This window comes from Nomascus leucogenys, chromosome 18 (assembly GCF_006542625.1).
Source record: "Nomascus leucogenys isolate Asia chromosome 18, Asia_NLE_v1, whole genome shotgun sequence".
Classification (NCBI taxonomy): Eukaryota; Metazoa; Chordata; class Mammalia; order Primates; family Hylobatidae; genus Nomascus; species Nomascus leucogenys.
In genome coordinates this window covers 52,441,554-52,464,904 of record NC_044398.1, presented here as the reverse complement: position 1 = coordinate 52,464,904, position 23,351 = coordinate 52,441,554, and the positions used below count along the sequence as shown (strand labels likewise).

At 44.1% G+C, this 23,351-nt stretch overlaps 1 protein-coding gene across 1 annotated transcript in view; it reads right to left on the bottom strand.

Annotated features, from left to right (window-relative positions):
• SVIL (supervillin) overlaps window positions 1-23,351 on the bottom strand; it is a 276,068-nt gene that overhangs the window by 38,132 nt on the left and 214,585 nt on the right. Inside the window, exons 19-20 of the mRNA XM_030797621.1 lie at window positions 17,577-17,703; window positions 3,662-3,809 (exon numbers count right to left, since the gene is read on the bottom strand). Of these exons, the coding sequence (XP_030653481.1) occupies window positions 3,662-3,809; window positions 17,577-17,703 (275 nt within the window). The remainder of the gene's footprint in view (window positions 1-3,661; window positions 3,810-17,576; window positions 17,704-23,351) is intronic.

Genomic DNA, 23,351 nt, shown 5'->3' with positions numbered 1-23,351 from the left:
CAGCTGTGAGTTCTGAGGCCCTTTGGAGATGGTGGGGGCAGCTGAGAGTGCATTGGTGCCATCTGCAGCATTAGCTGTGTCACACTCGCCAGCAACTGGCCCCCAGCACTGGAGCTCTCCTCCAGGCTGAGGGGAGGGAGGGACAGTGGCCTTGGGGACATGACACAGACAGTAACCCAAGGAGGGCCAACCTTTCAGAAGAAACCACAGACCAGGGCAGGTCTGGACCGACTGTGCGTGTTGGAAGGTCCTGTCCATCTCCCGTGTGGGCAGAAACAGGAAATGCTTTCCCTCGTATATTTACTGAGACGCAAGGTGGGAATCTTTAAAAGGGCAAGTGGTGAGAGACATATGAAAGGGAAAGGGAGGAATTCCAGCATGGAGAAAGTATCCAGCTGGAAGAAGAAAACTTAGTAAAGAGAAGGATGAGTATTGCTTCCCTAACCTAAGTGGAAGGCGTAGGAAAGAAAACTGATTAGTGCATTTACAAAAAAACAAAATGAGATGTGAATGTTCTCTGTACTCATTTGTAATAAATGTGAAATCCTTAGATGACATTGCCACTCAGATGACAATGCATCCCTGGACGAACAACATCCAGAGAATATGCAAATCACTATCACGAGGAAAACCAAGTGAATGAATGATTCTGCTCCTTCCTCCTGTGAACGGGAGAAGTATTATAGCATAAAAATTTTAATTAAAAAAACCATTAAATGGTTTAAAACTCAAGTTTTAGTAATACTCTACAAGTACTTCTCATTATGTACATATATTTGATTGATGATGTCAATAAAAGTTTTAAAATTTGTTTCAATTGCCAGAACTGCAAATGGTTTATAGCCATGAGAAAGTAAACTTTCTTGAAAGATGATAAAGATAAATAAAATCTGGTATCAGAGGGTGGGGAGGGAAATCTTCACTCACTAGAAGGATGCTTAAGAGAAGAGACATCAGAGGAGTTCATTAGCACAGAGGCCGTTAACTCCGCAGCTAATAAACAGGACTGACTCTGAAGGCTGGTTTCCAAAGCAACCGGAGAAATCCATCGCTGTCCTGGCCGGTGCCAGGCAAACCCCACTGCCATGGCTCCCCCTGCTGGCGGTTCAGGCAGTGGCACTATGCAAAACTGCTCCCCACCTAGCTAAGGATCCTTAGGGAATGAATGGCTCATGGCAGGGAGATGCAAATTACAAAATGTTAAAACAAAACAAAGATTGCCCCCACAGCTCTTGTCAATGAATTATAGGTACAACAACCAGTCACCTACTCTCTTTGGGAGCATTTTCACAGATGTCAATGTGGACAAGGGCAGTGGCATTTGGTAGTAAGCACCCACTTACAAATAAATTAGGGTTTTTAAGATAGAAGAAAAGAAACCAAAGCAGAAAGTCATCAAGGTAAAAGCCTGGGCTAGAAGCTGGAAAACCTGAGGTCTGGTTCAAGTTCTCAGTTGCAGTTCTACTTAGTCACTCTGTACTTAAGGATGTGCTTCTGTTAAAGAAGGGTTGGGGCTCACGTTAAAGGAGTTTAAACATGAGTATCCAGTTCTGTGATCTGATGCAGAAAACTGGCAAATGGTACCTTATTCTGTGAGAGTAAATTATCTTATCTTTTCACAATTCCAAGATGAGGTAAGAACAGATTTCTTAGAAAGGATTCCCCACTAAGATTTGAGTTAATCACAATTCAGGGATTTCCCATGCCTCGCTCCTTCCCTTCCTTCTACAGACATTCATTATGTACCTATAATGAGTTAGGTACTCTTCATAAAAGTGTGGATTAAAGGTTCTGAGAAAAAGAAAAGCTAAGCCTCTATATTTGATGACAAGATGTTAAGAACAAGTGAATGTGAAAATGTATACCACTAAGTTGGGAAATCTGCTTTTAAATAATAGCTTAGAAAATGATGGTATGTGCATATAGGTGACAAAGGGAACCCAAATTTTAATCATTTCCTGCAGGATATGAAATAAAGCCCCAAACACTCTTATGAAGCCTCAAAGCTCTCCAGTACCTTTACTAACCATGTGATATGTAAGTCAGTTTCATAAATTTTTGAATACAGGCATCAAATCAGTTCCAAGAGCTCAGCAGCAGAAGATTGCAGCAGGGACATCCCACTGCCTAGGAACTGAGGACATCTTTTAGACACCTATTAAAGCATATCTGGATTTGGCTTTGGTCAGTCAGAGAAATCAGGTTTGATGGAGAAGGACCTAGGAATTAACCTAAAAGGAAGAGGGGATAAACTTCTTTATTGTGAAAGACTGACTTAGGGTATATGGTTGCCAGGTCAGCAGGAAATGGAAACAATGTAAAAGTAATTATGGGCCGGCGGGGTGGCTCATGCCTGTAATCCCAGCACTTTGGGAGTCCAAGGCGGGTGAATCACCTGAGGTCAGGAGTTCGAGACCAGCCTGGCAAACATGGTGAAACCCCGTCTCTACTAAAAATACATAAATTAGCCGGGCGTGATGGCGCGCGCCTGTGATCTCAAGCTACTTGGGAGTCTGAGGCAGGAAAATTGCTTGAACCTGGGAGGCAGAGGTTGCAGTGACCTGAGATTGTGCCACTGCACTCCAGCCTGGGAGACAGAGCGAGATTCTGTCCCCTCCACCAAAAAAAAAAAAAGAAAAAAGAAAAAAAGTAATTATGGGGGCTGGGCACAGTGGTTCACGCCTGTAATCCCAGCACTTTGGGAGGTCAAAGCGGGTGGATCACCTGAGGTGAGGAGTTTGAGACCAGCCTGGCCCACATGGTGAAACTCTGTCTCTACTAAAAAGATGAAAAATTAGCCAGGCGTGGTGGTGGCTGCCTGTAATCCCAGCTACTCAGGGGGCTGAGGCAAGAGAATTGCTTGAACCCAGGAGGTGGAGGATGCAGTGAGCTGAGATCATACCATTGCACTCCAGCCTGGGCAACAAGAGTGAAACTCTGTTTAAATAAATAAATAAATGTAATTATGGGAAAGGACCAAAATTTGTTAGCAGATTTGAACTGCTTTCAAAACCTACACTTGCACTCAATTCCAAATGGGTAAGTTTTGAAATAGTGACAAATGGAATTATGCCTCACTGTTTTATGACCTTCAAATATTTCCAAGAATCATATAAAGTTTAAAGAAGATACTATTTATGAAGAAAAGATATTCAGTAGAAATATCTCACAGAACCTACACAAAAAACATTTATAGAATGTCAGTAAGTTTAAAAAATTTTAAAAGAAGGCTGGGCATGGTGTCTCATGCCTGTAGTCCCAGCTACTTAGGAGGCTGAGGTGGGAGGATCACTGAAGCCCAAGAGTTCGAGACCAGCCTGGGCAACACAGCAACACCCCATATCTATATAAAAATTTTTAAAAAGCCAGGCATGGTGTTGCACACCTATAGTCCCAGCTACTAGAGAGGCTGTGGTGGGAAGATTGCCCCAAACCATGAGTTCGAGGCTGCAGTGAGCCATGATTGAGCCACTGCACCCCACCCTAGGCAAAAGAGCAAAACCCTGTCTCTCAGAAAAAACTTAAAAAGATCATGGTTTCTTGTTTTAAATTGAGTTATCACGTACCACCATGCCCTCCACAGGTAAGTGTGCTCATGTGTGTGCATTGTGCACACACCACACACATGCACACACACACACACGTGCATACACACGCTGACCTTTCTTCACCATCCTGCCAGCCACAGTGAACTGGGTTGAGTCGTTGGCTGCTCCTATGCCTCTCGTCTTCCAGGCCTCCTCTCTCACAGTGATGAGCTGCTTCCTCTCCTCAATCGTCATTTGGCTCTCTCGACTTTCTGTGACCCGCTGTTCATAAATGTACAGAAGAGAAAACAGGAGAGAGAAATGACAGTGGTGTGGATCTCAGCCTGCAGCATTTCGTGAGTGAAAAAAGCAGGTAGACAGAGGAGTAAGTATATTGTCCAAAGATGTTCAAAAATGTTCTATCTGAAATGGGCTCGGCTTCCTTACGTCCAGGTTGGGTGGGAGATCACCACTGGCGATACTGAAACTTTAGATGAACACCTTTGTCCTGTGACTTGCTGGTTTGGGACACTGGAGCACCAAAACAATCCTTTGTAAACACAAACAATTAAAAATAGATTGTTTTCATGCCCTGGACTCTACAGGGTTTTAAAGTTTCTCTGTCTTAACCCAGCTAGTTAAACTCAGTTAACTGGGAGATTTTTATCCCTACATACTCACAAAGAAGACGATTGACCTAGAAAACTTTATCCATGTGAGCACACAAGGAACTTGCCCAGTTAGAGACAGGGAAGGCTGGTTAGGAATAAGGGGCAGGAGAAGGTTTTCTGGGACTCTGCTTGCTTTTTCCTGCAGCCATGATGTTCTGCGGGCAGGTAGGCAACCAGGAGAGCCCACGGAAGTGGCTTTAAGCCACGACACATCTGATGTTGAGGATGAACTATGCTAAGACATAACCTACACGCACGATAACATTTCTACTTAAAATGCCCTCAGCAGTTTCTAATTGGAAAGTTTCTGGAGAGATCTGCTTCTTCCATTTCCAAGCCTTTGGTGACGCTCATTAGGCTTGCGGTTGGGGATGTGGCAGGAGGGGAAGGGGAAGAAGCTACAGGAGACTCAAAGGGCATCAGGAAAGGAGGAGGGGCTAAGGACAGGCCTGGGATGGGGAGATGGGGCTGAGGAGGGAGGGAGAGGAGCAGAGATGGAGGCAGAGGACAGGGCTCACACCACTGAGTGATGTGTATTGGGGAGAAGACTGTACGTGGAGGTCGCGGGCGACACCAGGGCAGGAGGTCCTCAAACCCTGGCCGGCAGAGTTTGCTTTTCCTCTGTCTTCAAGCCGTCCCTCCCTGCACCACAAGACCCCTGTCTATGGCGAGGCACAGGGCTGGGTGGGGAGCGGGGGAGAAGCACAGGAGCTGTGGAGCTAATGCCAAGGAAGGAAGAGTGGAAAGGTGCCCCCTCCAGAGCAGAAGGCACGTCCCTGGCTGTCACCTGCAGGTCTCCTCTGGAAGTGGCTCTGGGGGCTGGTGATGGCCTCCTGACTTTGGCCTCTCACTTTCCCCTGTCTTTTGGACCCGAGGAAGGTCATTGCTGCTAGTGCATCTGCTTTCAAACTACATCTGAGCACTCCACACCTTCTTCTAGCAGGTTCCCCAGATTGCTGCTAGCGCATCCGCTTTCAAACTACTTCTGAGCACTACTCAACTTCTTCTAGCAGGTCCCCCAGCTTTTCTGCCTTCCTAAGGCGTTTTCCTGGGCTAAGAAGTCACTGTGGATCGGTGTGATCCTAAGGCCTCACACTGACACAGGGGAGGACTCGGAGAGCCCCGAGTGAAGCCTATCATAGAGATTCTCTTCCCGGATGCCGTTTCTCCTCACTATGGCAAACCACTTCCCTTAACTGACCCACGAGAGAGAACTTCCTGCTTCAGGAGGTACAGGAAGAGAGTGGAGATGGGGACAGTTCATTTTCTTAACCCCCTGGAATGATGGGAGTTGACAGAGGAAAGGCACCTTCTCTTCCTTTCCGGCAGCATAAAACCAAGTCTGCACTGGGAAGATTTGGTTTAAGCTATGAACGTGGACATCTCCATCATCTAAGTGATGACTCTTTCTTTCACAGGATTGTTCTATAAAGCCCTCATAGCCAGAAGTGATTTTGAGGTCCCTGCCAATTTAAATTAGGTTAAAAACCTTTTCCTAAAGAGATATGACAACCAAACGCGATGCATGATCCTGGCTTGAATCCTAGATGGGGTGGGGGCTACAAAGGGCATTATTGGAGGAAACTGACACAATTTTAAGATGGATGTGGATCAGATAAATATTGTATCAACATTAACTTCCTCATCTTGATCACCATATTGTGGTTATGGGAGGAAATATCTGTGGCTTTAGGAAATACACACTCAAATATTGAAAGGTAGAGGAGCACAATGTTTCCAAACTACTGGCACATAGTTGGGGTGGGAAAAATGAGGTGGGGGAAGAGAAGGCAAGAAAGTAAGGTGAGGAGTGGAGAGAGGAAGGGAGGGAGAGTGAAGGAGGGGGCCAATGTCAACAATGAGTGGTCTGGTAAAGGTTATGAAAGTGCTCTGCCTATAATGGAAATTTTTCTGTAAGTTTAAAATTTTATCAAAATTAAAAGTTATGAAAATTTTTTCCTAAAAACCTTAACATTTCCCCTCATGATCAGTGAGAAGCCCCTAATTCCAAGTAACTCTCTGAATCATGTGTCCTTTTTAAATAAACGATGAGGTTCACTTGCCCAAAAGACCTCATCAAAATTCAACAAAGAGAGTACGTTTTCTTTGAAAATGAAGTTTCAGGAGTGAATTTTAATCAAACCAAGATGGCACTTGGCTTCAAATATTTCCAAGAAACATATCAAGTGCCAAGAAAGCTGGCGTCTCCAAAGGTCCAGCCATCACTATGGTGACTCACTATTCACTTAGTTAACTCTGTGGTGAATTCTCTCAGGCATCTCGACAGTCCAGGGTGGGGTAGTGGGTGTGGATGGTGACTCAGAAAGATGGTGGCCTTGAGTCAACAATTTTGTTTTTCAAAGCACTGGGATTCCCCCAGAGCCCCTTACGCACACGATGGATACAAACTTTGGGATGATACAACCATTTTAGAATTTAAAGCTCCCATTCGTTTGCCAGACCTAGGGCAAGAAGAAATAATTTTTACTCCCTTCTGAATAATAATATTAAACACAAATGTTTTTGTTTTTCTAGAAATTTTGACTTAACTTTGCTACTTAGTAAGGTTGGCTTACGACCCCCTAATTGCTGCAATTTGACTTTACGTGGCTCTAGAAGGGTGTAAAGCATATACAGTTTGTTTATTCCCTAAATAATCTAATAAATATTTATCACAATTTAGAACTCAAAATGTGAGAAGATATATATATATATATATTTGTTCATTTGATTTTTTTAAGCTTAAAACTTCATTATTGTCTTTTTTTTTCTTCTAAATTTTTCTTTCCTTGTTTAGAGAAGGATGTAATACATATAATAGTAAGTATTGTGTCATTTTTCCAGGTTTAGCTGACACATGTTTGGGATTGGCTGGAATAGTAAGAGAGAGTTGAGGAAGAATCTAAACAGAAACCTACCCCATCTATCCTTCATTCTTTCAAAGATAGATCCCATGAATGTGGTGGGGAAAGGCAGAGAGAGACAGGGTGGAGGAGAAAATGAGTATTTGTGTATGTGTATGCACGCGTGTGTGTGTGTGTGTAGAAGGTAGTGAAACAGGTAGAAAGGAGGTTCTTTTCTTAGGGATGGTCAGATACTTGGTAGGTCACAGCTTGAAACCGTGCAAAGGACGAATCAGCACGAATGCTTTTAGGTTGCCTGATGTTGCTGATGGGTTTCTTTCTCTCAGTATACACTGACTGAAAAATCATAGCAAATCTCACTTAATGTTTCTCACGCAGGGATGTGATCCAACAACAGAGCATAGAACTAAGATGTACTATAAGGATTAGGTCGGATAGAAGGGTCAAACTCTTCCACAACCAGAGAGCTTTATCGAAATAAAATATTGCGACCTGGCTTTAAAATTTTTTTTATCTTATTCACATGTAGTTAAACTGTAAAGGAAGAAATTATAAGAGCACATATTAAGTAATAGAAATAAGGTGAAAGGAACAAAGTTGTACTTTTCAGTTTTCAAAAATGCTAAGATCATTTCGAATTCTACACACTATGAAAGAAATTTAGCTTTGCCACTTCCTTAAGAGAAATTTCAGTCCCTCGTCACTGCATACGGCCTCAAGTACCCCGAATAAAAGATGAAGAAAAGATCACAGGTCAAGGCTCAGACCTTGAAGTAAGTGGTTTCCAGTCCTGTCACCATCTACCAGCTCCTAAGATGAAAGGAAGGGAATAAAGTAAAATCTTCTTCTGGTACAGCCCTGAGGCATGTGAGAAAGAAGAGAATTCAGGTTGAAGCCTGACACAGAGACAAACAGTCCATTTAGACAGCGCCTGTGTGCTTTTTTTCTTCTCTGAACCTTTGTATTATTAAATATTAAGATACCAGTACTGCTGGAAGAAAGAAAAGGAGTGACTTGACCTCTGAAAACACAGATGAGCTAGTGCTACATACTCAGTATATAAACTATTTATATTTAGCTGGGAAAAATTGTTCAGAGGTAAAAATGTATAATTTTTTGAAATTTTAATTTTGAAGTGATGAAACAGAAATGCCTTTGGCAAATGTTAATTTCCTTTAAACTTAACAATATATGGAGATATATTCCATGTTCATGGATAAGAAGACTCAATTTTGTTAAGATGGCAGGTTTTCCCAACTTGATCTATAAATTCGATGCAGTTCCAAAGTCCCAGCAAGAGATTTTGTAGACATTGACAAACTGATCTTGAAGTTTACATGGAGAGGCAAAAGACCCAGAATAGCCAACACAACACTGAAGGGGAAGAAAAAAGTTGGAGGACCAACACCAGTCAACTTCAAGATTTACTATAAAGCCAAGGTAATCAAGATTGTGTGGTATTGATGAAAGAACAGTCAAATAGATTAATGGAATAGAGAGCTCAAGAATAGATTCATATAAATTTAGTCAACGGATCTTTAAGAAAGGAGCAAAAACATTAGAATGAAGAAAAGATAGTATTTTTCAACAAATGATGCTGGAATAACTGGACACTCACATGTAAAAAAAAATCTAGATACAAATTTTCCACCATTCCCCAAAATTAACTCAAAATGGATCACAAAGGCCTAACTATAAAAATTAAAACTACAAAACTCCTAGAAGATTACATAGGGGAAAATTTAGATTATCTTGGATTAGGTGAATAGTTTTTAGATATAACACCAAAGGCAATATCCACAGAAGAAATAACTGATAAGCTGAACTTCACTGAAATTAAAGACTTCTGTAAAAGACACTGTTCAAAGAATGAGAAGACAAACTACAGAATGGGAGAAAATATTTGCAAAAGATGTATCTGATAAAGGACTACTACCCCAAATATACAAAGAACTGTTAAAACTCAACAATATGAAAATGAACAACCAGATTAACAGATGGGAAAAACATCTGAATAGATACCTCACCAAAGAAGATAAAAGACAGAAAATAAGCACACGGAAATATGCACACAACATCATATCTGCAAATCTCATCATTAGAGACTTGCAAATTAAAACAAGGTGACATTATTACACATCAATTAGGATGGCAAAAATGCAAACACTGACAATACCAAATGCTGACAAGGATATGGAGCAACAGAAACTCTCATTCATTGCTGATGGAAATGCAAAATGGTACAGTCACTTTGGAAGACAGTTTGGAGGTTTCTCACAGAACTAAACATACTCTTACCATATGATGCAGCAATCATGCTCCTTGATACTCAAATGAGTTGAAAACTTACGTCCAAATAAAAGCCTGCACATGGATGCTTCTAGCACTTTATTCGTAATTGCCAAGACTTGGAAGCAACCAAGCTGTCCTCCAGTAGATGAATAGATAAATAAACTGTGGCATGTTCAGATAATGAAATATTATTTGACAACACAAAGATAAAAGCTTTCAAGCCATAAAAAGACACAGTGGAGGCTCACACCTGTAATCCCAACACTGTGAGAGGCTGAGGTGGGCGGATCACCTGAGGTTAGGAGTTTGAGACCAGCCTGGTCAACATGGCGAAACCCCGTCTCTACTAAAAATACAAAAAAATTACCTGGGGTGTGGCGGCAGGCACCTGCAATCCTAGCTACTCGGGGGGCTGAGGCAGGAGAATTGCTTGAACCTGGGAGGTGGAGGTTGCAGTGAGCCAAGATTGCACCACTGCACTCCAGCCTGGGTAACAGAGTGAAACTCCATCTCAAAAATAATAATTATTATTATAATTTAAAAATAAAATTTTAAAAAGACACAGAAGAATCTTAAATGCAAATTACTAAATGAAAGAAGCCAATCTGAAAAGGCTACATACTGTGTGATTCCAATTCAATGACATTCTGGAAAAGGCAAAACTATGCGACAGTAAAAAATGACCGGTTGCCAAGGACTGGGCGGTGAGAGTGATGAACAGGCAGAGCACAGGGGATCTTCAGGGCAGGGAAACGATTCCGTATGACAGTGTAATGGTGGACATATGTCATTAAGTATTTGTCAAAACTGAGAGAATGGACCACACCAAGAGTAAATTTTAACATAATCTATTAACTCTGGGGATAATGATGTGTCAATGTAAGTTCATCAATGGTAGCAAATGTGCCACTCTGGAGGGGGATGTTGGTAATTGGGGAGGCTGTGTGGGAGGGCAGGGATGATGTAGGAACTCCGTACTTTCTGCTGTGAACCTACAACTGCCCCCAAAAAATAAATTCTTCTGAAAAATATATCTAGTTGTCCCTCAGTGTCTATGGGGGACTGGTTCAAGGACCTCCTACAGATACCAAAATCCACAGATGCTCAAGTCCCTGATATAAAATGGTGTAGGATTTGCACACAGCCTGTGCACATCCCCCCCGTGCACTTTAAATCATTTCGTGATGACTTATAATACCTAATACAAGGTAATGTTATGTAAATAGTTGTTCTGCTGTATTGGTTTTTAATTTTTTAATTGTCGTTTTGTTCTTTTTTATTGGTTTTATTCCCAAGTTTCCCTAGTTGGTTGAATCCTTGGATGCGGAACCGGAAGAGAGGAAGGGCTGACTGTATACACTTAAAGACTTCAATAATAAATCTTTTCCTTTAAAGTTTAATATTGACTTATTTCAAAGAAACACAAGCTCACTTCCCCCGTTCGTGATGGGACAGGAAGTTTGCTCCACATTTCAGCCCCTTTCTTGGGGTGGACAGTGGCTGGGTACGTGGGGCCTGGGCTCTTACAACCAGCATTTCCAGCTTTGGGGAAAGGAACCAGGAGAGTGCGGGAAATGCTGCCCCAGGGAGAAGAAGTGGGGAGTTTCCATTTGTGAAGAGGCGAGATGATGACGGGAGGACCCCAGACACCTTCTCTGTCAGCTTCGCATGTGAAACCCTGAGCCGCTCATTCAACAACTGCTGGTGCTGCTGGAGCAGGCCCATCGCGGCACCATCAGAGGCCACCCAAGAGCTAAGAAAGCCCCAGTCTTGCTGTGGAGGCAAGGCCTAGAGGGCAGGCCTAGAGGGAGGGGACAGAGGCCTAGAGGGAGGGGACAGAGGCCTAGAGGGAGGGGACAGAGGCCCTAGAGGGAGGGGACAGAGGCTCTAGAGGGAGGGGACAGAGGCCCTAGAGGGAGGGGACAGAGGCTCTAGAGGGAGGGGACAGAGGCCCTAGAGGGAGGGGACAGAGGCCCTATGAGGGAGTAGACAGAGGGCTAAGAGGGAGGGGACAGAGGCCCTACCAGGGAGGGGACAGAGGGCCTAAGAGGGAGGGACAGAGGGCCTACGAGGGAGGGGATAGAGGCCCTACTAGGAAGGGAACAGAGACCCTAGAGGGAGGGGACAGAGGCCCTACGAGGGAGGAGACAGAGGGCCTAAGAGGGAGGGGACAGAGGCCCTACCAGGGAGGGGACAGAGGGCCTAAGAGGGAGGGGACAGAGGGCCTAAGAGGGAGGGACAGAGGCCCTAGAGGGAGGGGACAGAGGTCCTAGAGGGAAGGGACAGAGGCCCAATGAGGGAGGGGACAGAGGGCCTACAGGGAAGGGACAGAGGCCCTAGGAGGGAAATGATGGGGCAAAGCCTGGCAGGGAGGAGATGGGAGCCTGGCATTCATAGAAAAGTGGATGGTGCCACTTTGCAGAGCTGTTTTGACACCAAGGACATTCCACGGGGAAATAAAAAAAAAACCAGCCATTCCTATTTTTCATGTTATTCACCCACACAGTGGCTCAGCCCAGGCCGGGGTCTGCCCTCTGGGGTGGGGTTCAGAGAGGCTACAGTGAGGATGGAGGGAAGGGGCAGGGGGTCCGTGGTCTCTTGCTTTAATAGGGCCATTGGAACCAGCTCCTCCTGATTCTTTAATAGGGCCACTGGAGGGGCCTCCCCTCGCTGAGTCTTCCTCCCTGTCCCTCCACACCCCAAACCACCTCCACCATATCCTCCTCCTCTATGAACTGAGCAGGACAACATCCTCACTGAGCTGGAGCAAAGAACACAGCCGCGTCTCCTGGGCTCCTGACTCAGGACCCAAGCGTGGAGGGTGAGAGGGGACGCTCTCCTCTTAAACCAGTTTCCTGACTATGAGGTGAATTAATACCATCAAGTCCACCTGAAAATCTGAGCCAAAGATCACTGTGTGTGTGACTGACCCTAAATATATGAAGAACCAATTAAACACACACATATGCACACACTTAAAGACACACACACAGACTCTTATAGACACACACACTCAGACACACTCTCACAGATACACACTTAGAAACACACTCATAGATACACACACACTCTCATGGACACACACAATTGTACTGCTACACACACACACACACACACACACCTCTCTTTCAAAGTGAAATGCACCAAATAAGTTATTTCCCCAAATTAAACAGAAGTTCTTTTCCTATTGCTCAGAAATTGCAGTGAGGCTTAAGATGAGCAGCTTTTCCTCACCTGATTAATCGACACAAAAGACAGGTATTTATGGGCAGCAGGAATAGCAGGAGAATAAGTAGAAGCATATACGGGTTCCTACAGAGCAAAGCAAGAGGGTTTAAGGTGAAAAGAGAAGATTTATCAGAGCGGGGCAGGGCAGGGACGTGGGGGAGGGAGAGACAAAACAATGATCTTTCTAACAGGATGTTAATTTACTCATTGCAATTTCAGTTCTCTTTTCAAAAGAGTCCTCCCTTGAATGCTAATGCTAAAGTAAATCCACATAAGCACGGTAAATATACCTGAGTCAGCTTTGTGCAGTAATTAAATGAGTTAATTTATGGAAGATTGTCAGTTACCGAGAGAGGAACCATGACTTTCATTGACAGTTTTAACATTTAACAGAAAATGTCATCTTCTTTAAAGTATTTTCATTACATGATTAAAAAAAATAGTTTAAGGGCACGTGCTCAGGTCTCCACTCCAGACAAAGGCTGTGTCTCCTCTGGAGATAAGAAAAGCACCAGGGCGGGCGCACGAAGGAACCACCCAGGATCAGAATCACCCACACAAAGTGTAATTCTGGCCACCATCGAGAGGACACCTGTGTTAGAGTCAGGCTTACCCAAAGCAGATTAGAAATGGCACTATCATCCGCAACTCCTCCTTCTTCCTACAGGTTAAAACAAACAGGGAACATGACAGAGTATTGGAAGAGAAGAGCCTTGTCAGGGCATCGCAATCACCTTCAAGTATTTCGTGCCTGGGTTCAAACAGCAGCATGCACGTGCTCACACAATAGGGTGATGTGAACCTCAGGCCAACTCATTCCCTGACTGCAGTATGATCATATGGAGTTTAGAGGGCATTCCATCAGCCTTTCTCTCCCTCCCATCCTCATACTTTAAAGTGACTTCATTCTCCTGAACTATGATCTGGAATCTCAATGGCAGCAGACACTGAGAATATAAATGTGCCAGATTCACCTTTCTTGAAATTTCAGGCACTTGTTCTGGGGCTGTCATGGATCTGAGCTGGATACACTGACCTCACAGCTGCTGAAGCACAGGAGGGTAACCAGTTCCCTCTGGAACTCAGAAACAGGCAGGGGGTTTTAATGGCCAAGTCTATAAAGGGTTTTCACTTCTTGGAAAATGTCTGATTCACTGGATGACTATCTTCACAAAAGACGTGGGAGCCACCGTGTGTGCCTTAATGTCAAGTAAACCGAAATAGGGTTGGAATTGAAAATAACTATTTGGTGAAAATAAATACATAACTGAAAGTTAGTTGTAACAGAGACTCCTGCCAAACCACTTCTTTGAGACTTTGCTTCGTTTGATTTCTCTCTGGTGGAATGAGTTACTCTGGAGGAAAGTGTACACAAGCCATGTTCAAGTGCACATAAACCACACCGTGCAGACCAGACCAAATCCACAAAACAGACACCTTCACCATCTTTAGACCAAGTACACATGCTACAAGACTCACACATGTTTAAGTCAGGTTAGCCTGGCCTAGACTATACCAAGAACAGGAGAAAGATAAGAAGGGCAGCAAGGAAGAGAAAGAAAGAGAAAGAGGGGGAGAGAGAAAGGGAGAGGGAGGGGGAGAAAGCGAGAGAGACTGAGAAAGAGAGAGAGAGAGAGAATACCCAACAGTTTAATGACAGAACTAGCTAGGTAAACAGTTAGTGCTCTTAAGCTCTTGATCATCAATCCTCATTTTGTTGGGGGGTGGGGGGGGTAAAATGGGGAAAGAAGGAACTGCTGGTAACTTTCCTATTCCCTGAGATGTGCTTGATCTTTTAGTATAGAAATGAAAACTCCAGGCTGGGCACGGTGGCTCACGCCTGTAATTCCAGCACTTTGGGAGGCCAAGGCAGGTGGATCACCTGAGGTTGGGAGTTTGAGACCAGCCTGACCAACATGGAGAAACCCCGTCTCTACTAAAAATACAAAAATTAGCCGGGTGTGGTGGTGCATGCCTGTAATCCCAGCTACTCGGGAGGCTGAGGCAGGAGAATCGCTTGAACGTGGGAGGCGGAGGTTGCAGTGAGTCGAGATCGCACCATTGCACTCCACCCTGGGCAACGAGAGTGAAACTTTGCTCAAAAAAAAAAAAAAAAAAAAGAAAAAGAAAAGAAAAGAAATGAAAACTCCAGCTTAGTATCTATTCACGGGCCCAAAATTTGTTTTGTTTTTGTTTGAGACAGGGTCTTGCTTTGTCACCTGGGCTGGAGTGCAGTGGCACAAATACTGCTCATTGCAGCCTCAACTTCCTGGGCTCAAGCGATCCTCCTGCATCAGCCTCCCAAGTAGCTGGGACCACAGGCGTGCTCTAGTTAATTTCTGTAAACATGGGGTTTTACCACATTGCCCAGGCTGGTCTCAAACTCCTGGGCTCAAGTGATACTCTTGCCTTGGCCTCCCAGTGTTGGAATTACAGGCGTGGCCATTGCGCTTGGCTCCAAAGTAAATCTTAACATAATAAAAGACCTAAATGAGATGCTGGCTGGGGCCCCTCAAATATGTTTCCTTTTGAGACCAATCCATTGACAGAAACAAAACAGTTACAGATTTTCCAAGATATCCTTTAATGTATTTTTTAATGTGACTCTGAGAAAATTTCAAAATGACCTACGTGGCACACATTCTATTTTTATAGGATGGTGCTGACTTCCATGATGCATGTATTTTCATAGGGGCAGTGGAAGGAACTTCTAGAGTCCCCTCTCTTTCCTGTCTCTTCTACATTTCCACAGACTGCACACTCACGGCAGCAGGCTCTCAGCACACAAAAGGAACGCAGGAACCATGAAGGGCGTGATGAGCTGACCATAACGCCAGCTCCTTTCTGCCCTTGGTGCTAAAGATGGAAGGTTCCGGCACCTGCTCTCCAGGGTACCTCTCCATCAGCAAGGCTAGAGCTATTCCGTGCAGCAAGTGCCCCTGTTCAGGCCCCATGTGTCATGACTGTCTGTCCTTCTCCAAGGCAGCATTCAGACACCCAGCAAGCGGTGGGCATGTCAAGCCTCCTCAGCTATTTGGGGACTCCCTTAAGACAGACCAGGTTTAAGGCACCTCACCCACCACATCTGAGCACAGCCAGCAGGTGACTGAAAACAGTGCCAGCCCTTGGGAAGGAATGAACTGAGGGGTTGTCAGAGGTCCTCTGAGAAACACCTGACCTCAACAGAACCTGAGATTGCCCAGTGTGGGCTACAAAGGCCTAAAATAGATCCGCTTATTTTAACTTCAAAGAGCTTATTGTCTCCAGCCAAAGGGAAGCAGGCCACTGAGAAGAGTGGGAGAGTTCAGTGTCTGCAGAAACAGCAGCCTCTACGCGCCCAGAGGCAGCATTTCCCATTCCAGCCCCAGCCTGCTTGGAGGCCCCGGGGCTTCAGGTCACTGGGTTTTCGACCCCAGGGGCAATTGCAGTCAACTGGCCTCTCTTGCCTTCTAAAAACCTTAGCCCGCGTTCACGCGGTTCCGATCTCATCCTCCACTCAAAGCCTTCTGGCTTCCACACCTAAGGTGATCCTCCGTTCTTCTAAGGGGGTAGCGCGCCTATTTCACTATTCACCAGGAACCTCTCCTGCTTCGTGCTTTTTGACTTCATTTAAATTTCCACCGGCTCTCTGGGACTCCCAGTTCCTGATAGGCCAGGGAGTCTCTGCACCTTCCAAAATGACGGACAAGGGGCCAGGCACTGCTTGGTGCCAGGACATGGCAGGTTTGCTAATGAGGAATGTGTTAAAGTCGTTTTTGAAGCAAAGATTTCAAGATTCTTTTAAATAAAGTTTGCGGGTAGCGGGGTTACATTATTTGACAGATGGATTTTCTTTCACTTCAGGATCTCATTTTTGAAATCTGAATTTCACACAGTGTGTGAAAAATATGCACATGCGTATACTTTCTCAATATCTAGTTATATTTGAGAATTTTACAAATGGCCGAGGGTTAAATGTCTTTAGTTAAATTATCTTTAACACCACGTATGTCTCAAAGAAGAGAATTCAGATCGCCATTCCAGTGTAACCTAAGAAGACACAGAAGTATCAGAGGAAATAGTGTCAGAACTCCTGACTCACACTTCCATGTGCACATCTCATTTTTATGTAAGTTTCTTAACGATTGAAAGTCACACTCATCATCTCTCCCTTCCACAGATGCTTAACTTATTTTAGAGCTAGAAGGGTCCTGGGGATCACCTGGTTGAAAGCATTCTTTTTCTTTTCTACTTGAAGGCTCCTGATCCTATAAAGTACCAGGGAGTGTGTCACCGGTGCATCATTTCGCCTCTAGCCAGAAGGTGCATTTGCAATTGTAGGGCCAGCCAGCAAGTAAGTCACCATCAGTTTCGAAAGTGTGCACTACCTGGTCAAAAGCTGGTCATCACCACATCTGTGATTTAACAATTCATCAATACTTTCCCATATGAAATGCTTGCTAGTATTGATCACCATGCATTACCTAATTTTGTTTCAACTTATACGTTACTGTACATTCTCAATAAAAGGCATAGCTACTCACGAAACACGCTTAAATGATGAACTAAATACTCATAAACCACAATTATGTCCTTATTTTTATACTTAGGTTTAAAGTCTCTGCGTAGGAAACACAAGTCTGTATTTTACATGCAACTTAAAGATATTAGTGGTGAATTCAATTTTTTTCATTATAAAGGCTTTAATAACACACTAAAGCCAGACTTCATTGAAGAAAGTTTTTAAACTGAAGAAAAAGTCCACACTTTAAAATTCAGGCACTTGCTTGCTGACACAGTGTGTGTGTGTTGCTGATCCCAGTTTTAAAACATTTCCAGGCACAGCCTTCTGCCCAATTTTAGCTGCTCTGTGACAGGCTCTCAGTGTGTACCCTAAGGGCAAAAACGCACAAATGCTTCACGGAGTAGGAATTAGGTGGCACATGCTTGTCTCTTTGATGCACTTCCAAGAGTGATGTTAGTCTGAAGGCTTTTCCTAACACGGGGAACATTACCTTCTTGATGAGGGACCGCCCTGCTTCCTGGGTGTGCAGGCTGCTGGCCGGCGCCTTGCCGCCCTCCTGCCTCCTGCTGAGTCTGTTTCTCCAATCTTCCTCCCCGCTTTTCTTCAACAATGCCAGTCTAGGAGGAAAACATGCCAGCCACAGAGAGTTCAGCACCAACTCTTCCTTGTAATGGAACCATAATCTAGGTATATGAGAAGGCTTTGGCCAAGACATGACCACAGCCACCTCATTTTAACATTTTGAATTTCATTTATTCGGAAGACAGCATGTCTGGAAAAATAATAAAGTCCCTTTTCTAAGATGGCCCCGAAGATTTTACAGTTGATTGAAACACAGAGCTGAAATCTGACTTGCTAGATAAAAGATGCACCATCATTCCAGCCAAGGAATGTCTGTTCCTTGGCCTTGGGCTGAAAGCAAGAGAACTGTCTCCAGAGAAAAATGTCTTCTAGCGACGCCTTCTGGTCACTTGTGAAATAACATTAAAGGACTAAAGCTGTGTTACAGAAAATGATGCAGGCATGGGCTTAAAAACATAAAGCTGGCCAGGCACAGTGGCTTCCGCCTGTAATCCTAGCACTTTGGGAAGCTGAGGCGGGTGGATCACGAGGTCAGGAGTTCGAGACCAGCCTGGCCAATACGGTGAAACCCCGTCTCTACTAAAAATACAAAAATTAGCCAGCGGGAGGCTGAGGCACATGAATCGCTTGAACCCAGGAGGCGGAGGTTGCAGTAAGCCGAGATAATGCCACTGTACCCCAGCCTGGGTGACATAGTGAGACTCTGTCTCAAAAAACAAACAAACAAAAACATAAAGCCATGAAGCACTTACAGTCTCTTAATATCATCCCTTTCAATTAGAGGTAAAATTTGATGTTTATGACTGTTTCTCCTCAGGTGTTCTAAGCCCTGTTCTTTTCCCAAAAATGAATTTGATCATTCTTATCCATCTTCTTTAGACAGAAACTATTTTCTACCAACCCATTTTTTAAAATTATCACTTCAATTTTCCTCAGGGGAAGGATATATCCGAAAAAAAGAATCTAATTAACTGATATTGCTAACTAACCTACTTTAGCTCAATGATGATGTGACTTGATAGGAAGCTGCTTGAATACTGGAATCCTGAAAGGTTATTTTTCACAAACGTGAGGCTGTTTCAGCTAACTGTATTGCATGAATGAAGAAATCTTAGGTATTTACGTTGGACAAACAAACATGGGAAAGATAAAAGGTAAAAAAAAAAAAAAAACAGGTGGTGATCATTAAACTCATTTGAGCCGATGCTCAAACAATTTAAAGAGTGGGGAAAAGCCAAATTACTAGATCCTTTTCCCTCTGTGCTGGACCTGATGGGCTAGGTCTTATTGATATCACTAATGCATAATCCATAAATGGTATAAATATTTTTATCCATAAATATTAAATCCATAAATATTTTTTATTGTTATAAATTTGTTTTAGAGACAAGGTCTTCCCTTTGTCACCAGGTCTGGAGTGCAGCGGCACAATCACGGTTCACTGCAGCCTCGAATTCTTGGGCTCAAGTGACAATCCTGCCTCGGCCTCCAGAGTAGCTAGGAAGACAGGTGTGCATCACTGTGCCTGGTTAATTTTTAAAATTTTTATTTTGTAGAGACAAGGTCTTGCTATGTTGCCCAGGCTGGTTTTGAACTCCCGGGCTCAAGCAATTCTTCCATGTCAGCCTCCAGAGTAGCTAGGACTACAGTTGTGCACCACTACACTAGGCTAATTTTTAAAATTTTTATTTGGTAGAGACAGGCTCTTGCTACGTTGCCCAGGCCAGTTTTGAACCCCTGGCCTCAAGCGATCCCCCTGCCTCAGCCTCCCAAAGTGCTGAGATTACAGGCATGAGACACCGAGCCTAGACAACAGTGTATTTTTAAGCAGCCCATCAGCTTTGGTCCCAATTTGGCCACTCCCTTTGAGTATCTCGGTTCTCCCTCCTATATCTGTCACATCAGGAACTGGTCAGATGATCTCTAAGGGTCCTTCTTCCAAGCTTCCCGATTCCCATTAAATATTTGTTTTGGAGATGGGATGAGATATATCCTATGATGAATGTTTTGTTAAGTTAATAAGAAAACAAATTTTGTTGTATTTAAGAATCCAGTGACATCTACATGTGTGTACACAATTACACCTTGTACTTATCTATTCACTCAGTCAAATAATGGGAAGTAAGCCATGAAGAAAGGAATCCCCCAAAGGAGGCAGGAGCTTCGAACTCTGGACCTGTCCCCTTCCTCAATCTCTTCCTTCTCCGCACTTCCTTTCTGTTTTCCTCTTTCTGCTAAGTGACAGCAGATAAGATCTCAAGTGCTCATTCTCTAGAACTGGGATAAGGCTGCCTTATCAATCTCATGCAGATCCCTTTGGGTCAAGGTCTCATTTAGTCCTAACTCCTGTAATTCTCGAATGTTTAACAACACCCTGCATGCGACAAGAGCTAGTTCATGGGCTTGGACACGAAGTCTAAATTCCTTCAAGAGTTTTAATCTGCAACATTTCATACTATATAATGACTATGATTCATCTTTTCTCCAATTATTTTGAATGAGTCAGTTTTATTCTAATAAAATAATCTCACAAAATGAAATCATTAAAAGAAATTCATATTTGCATGCTGTATTTGAGCTTTCAAAGCATCAATAAATGAGACTTTCAAAAAGTAAGCATGCCAGCACTTTAATACCCAAATGAGAAGTCCTTCCAGTTCATCATCTTGTGGAGCCAGGCACTCATCTCACTGATATTCTCCCTGCAAACTGGCCTCAGAACCAGCTTCTCTCACTTCACCTTCGACCCAGGCCAGCAGCTACTCCTCCTGAACATCCACCTTGTTAATCAGATTGGATCCAAATGATGAATTTTTAAAAAATCAAATTCATCTTCCTGAGTTGAGTTCATTAAAAGTCATGAGCTCCAGTCTTTGAAGATCTTCTCAAAAAGAAGCTCTCAAAAGTCTGGGGCAAGGACACCAGCACCTATGTCGTCAGACGGTTTCCCTGGTGGTTGCTTTGTGGCATCTAAAACTGACTCAGAAAAACACAAGCTGTGGCATCTGAGATCACCGCCTCATCCATCTTATACTCTGCTGATCTGCACGGCGACCCCTAAGACACTGGGAATTGTTATTCCCATTCTGACGGACAAGAAACATGGGTATATCCGGGTCAAGAATTCCATTGACTGAGGTCACACTGGATGTTAGTGGGCAGAGAGACATGACTGCAGCCCTTGCCTGCCTGTGCGTAGCTTGTTTCACTGCGGTAGAACATTAGCTGACCAGACACATTTTTGCCACACCGTTTTAGGAATGGCATAGGATTCTGGCTTTCTTATAAGGTTTTTCCCACCATGGGATGGCCTCCAAAGAATTCCTCCATTCCAAAACCCTGAAATTTTGCTTCTACATGTGCTGGCAGGGTTACCATTAGGGACTTCCAAAGGCTACAGAGTAACCAGAATAATCTGGAAGAAACTGTGCTTCCATGGAGCCCACCTGGCACTTGGAGCCAGCCCTCGCCTCCAGCCTACGGAGCACATGATGAATAACTCGAAAATAACATGCACTAAAACTTGAGTGTGTTCTTCCTGTCCCTTTAGATTTCCTCGTTGGTGTCCACCACGCTGAGGAGGGAGGGAGATCTTCCCAAATGTGTTCCTTCCTCCTGTGAGCTCACAGCCCTCCGGCTCACCGCAGACCGCCAGGCTCTGAGAGGGTCGAGGAGCCGACGTCTGGGTCTATGCAGGACATAAATTCCTGCTGGTGCAATTCAAACAACTGTCAGCGCTTCTAACAACTGCCAAGCCGAAGTGCTGTTTGCAGGACTGTGATGCCGGGAGCCTGGGCAGCGGCTTGGCCTGGGCTGTGTGAACCCAGGGAGAGGCACGACACTGGCCAGCTCACCCAACGCCTGGCCCAGGGCCACCATGACAGGTGCCTGCCAGGACACCCGGGGAAACGAAGCCTCCTCTTCCATAACCCACACTATTCCAGCAGGGAATGCTGGCCTGAGAGCCCTGCTTGGTAAGAACAAGGACTTCAGGCTCAGAGCCATCAGGGCTGGGTCAAACAGGAGACACGACAACAATATGCCCCTAATATTAAATAAGATGTGTTTTCTCTCTTTCTTGTTTAGAATTTTCCCTTCATTTTAGAGAATTACAGGCAGCCCACAGATCTCAGATAGGGCTGAACAGCACACATAAGTACTTATATTAGATCTTGGTCTTGGCTGGTTCACAAGTTGGAGAAGTGAATGAACTAAAGTGTCTTTTAAATGAGAGACAAATCAAACATTGGAAAAGGAGGGCCAGGCATGGTGGCTCACACCTGTAATCCCAGCACTTTGGAAGGCTGAGGTGGGAGGATCACTTGAGGCCAGGAGGTAGGAGACAAGCCTGGGCCACAGAGCAAGACCCCATCTCTACAAAAAAATAAAAATAAAAAATAAAAAGTCAGCTGAGCATGGTGGTGTGTGCCTGTAGTCCCAGCTACTTGGGAGGCTGAAGTGGGAGGACCATTTGAGTCCCAGGAGGTGGAGGCTGCAGTGAGCTATGATCACACCACTGCACTCCAGCCTGGACAACAGAGCAAGACCCTGTCTAGAAAAATAAATGAAAAAGAGAAAAAGAAAAGGAGAGAGCAAAGGGGAACTGCCACTCTATTCTTATTCCTACATAAATCTGGGCCCTCTAGTGGCTGAAATCTCCCAGCTAGAGGGTAAGAACCTGGAGTTTGTGGAGACAGCGAGACAGCCTCTGGCTGGGTGGGATATGGAAGGGTGGATGGTTGGGGCGGGGGCCGGCAGGCAGGAAACACAGGAGCCTCCAGCCGGCCCCTCTAGGGCAGAACTCCACAGAGGCGTGAGTGGATTCTGCAACAGTTCAGGGAGTTCCACCAAGTCCTCACACGCCACCAACTTCCCAAAGTGAAAGGATAGCTCTTTTTTTCTTTTCAATAGTCTTTTTCCCCGAATAAGAAAGCTCAAATGCCACTGTTTCTGACATTGTGGAAATAAGATTTCTAAAGACCTAACACACTCTTTAAGCAATAGCAAAGGTTTTATCCCTAAATAACATAGGAATTATTTAATTCACAATGTTTCTCAAAGAAGTTCCATACAGGGACAATTTAAACACACATCATTTGGACAGTTAGAAAATAGCGATTTTACTAATCCAGTGGGAAAAGTCGATTGCATCCTAAGTTTTTTGCTGGTTATGGTTCAAATTTGACATTCACAATGTCAGAAAAGATGAAAAAAAACTTTTTTAAGGCTGGGTGTGGTGACTCACGCCTGCAATCCCAGCACGTTGGGAGGCTGAGACGGGTGGATCACTGGAGGTCAGGCATTCGACACCAGCATGGTCAGCCTGGCCAATATGGTGAAACCTTGTCTCTACTAAAAACACAAAAATTAGCCAGGCATGGTAGTAGGTGCTTGTAATTCCAGCTACTTGGGAGGCTGAGGCAGGAGAATCGCTTGAACCCAGAAGGGGGAGGCTGCAGTGAGCCAAGATCGTGTCACTGCACTCCAGCCTGGGTGACAGAGTGAGACTCTGTCTCAGAAAATAAATAAATAAATAAATAAATATAAAAATAACTTTTCAATATATTTCCTTGAGCATCAAACATATTCTAAAAAAGAAGTGTATGGAGGTTTTCCTATAATTTCTTAGTTTCTACGCTTTTTATCTACAAATGGGGATAATATTGCTTTCTTCTGAAGGCTG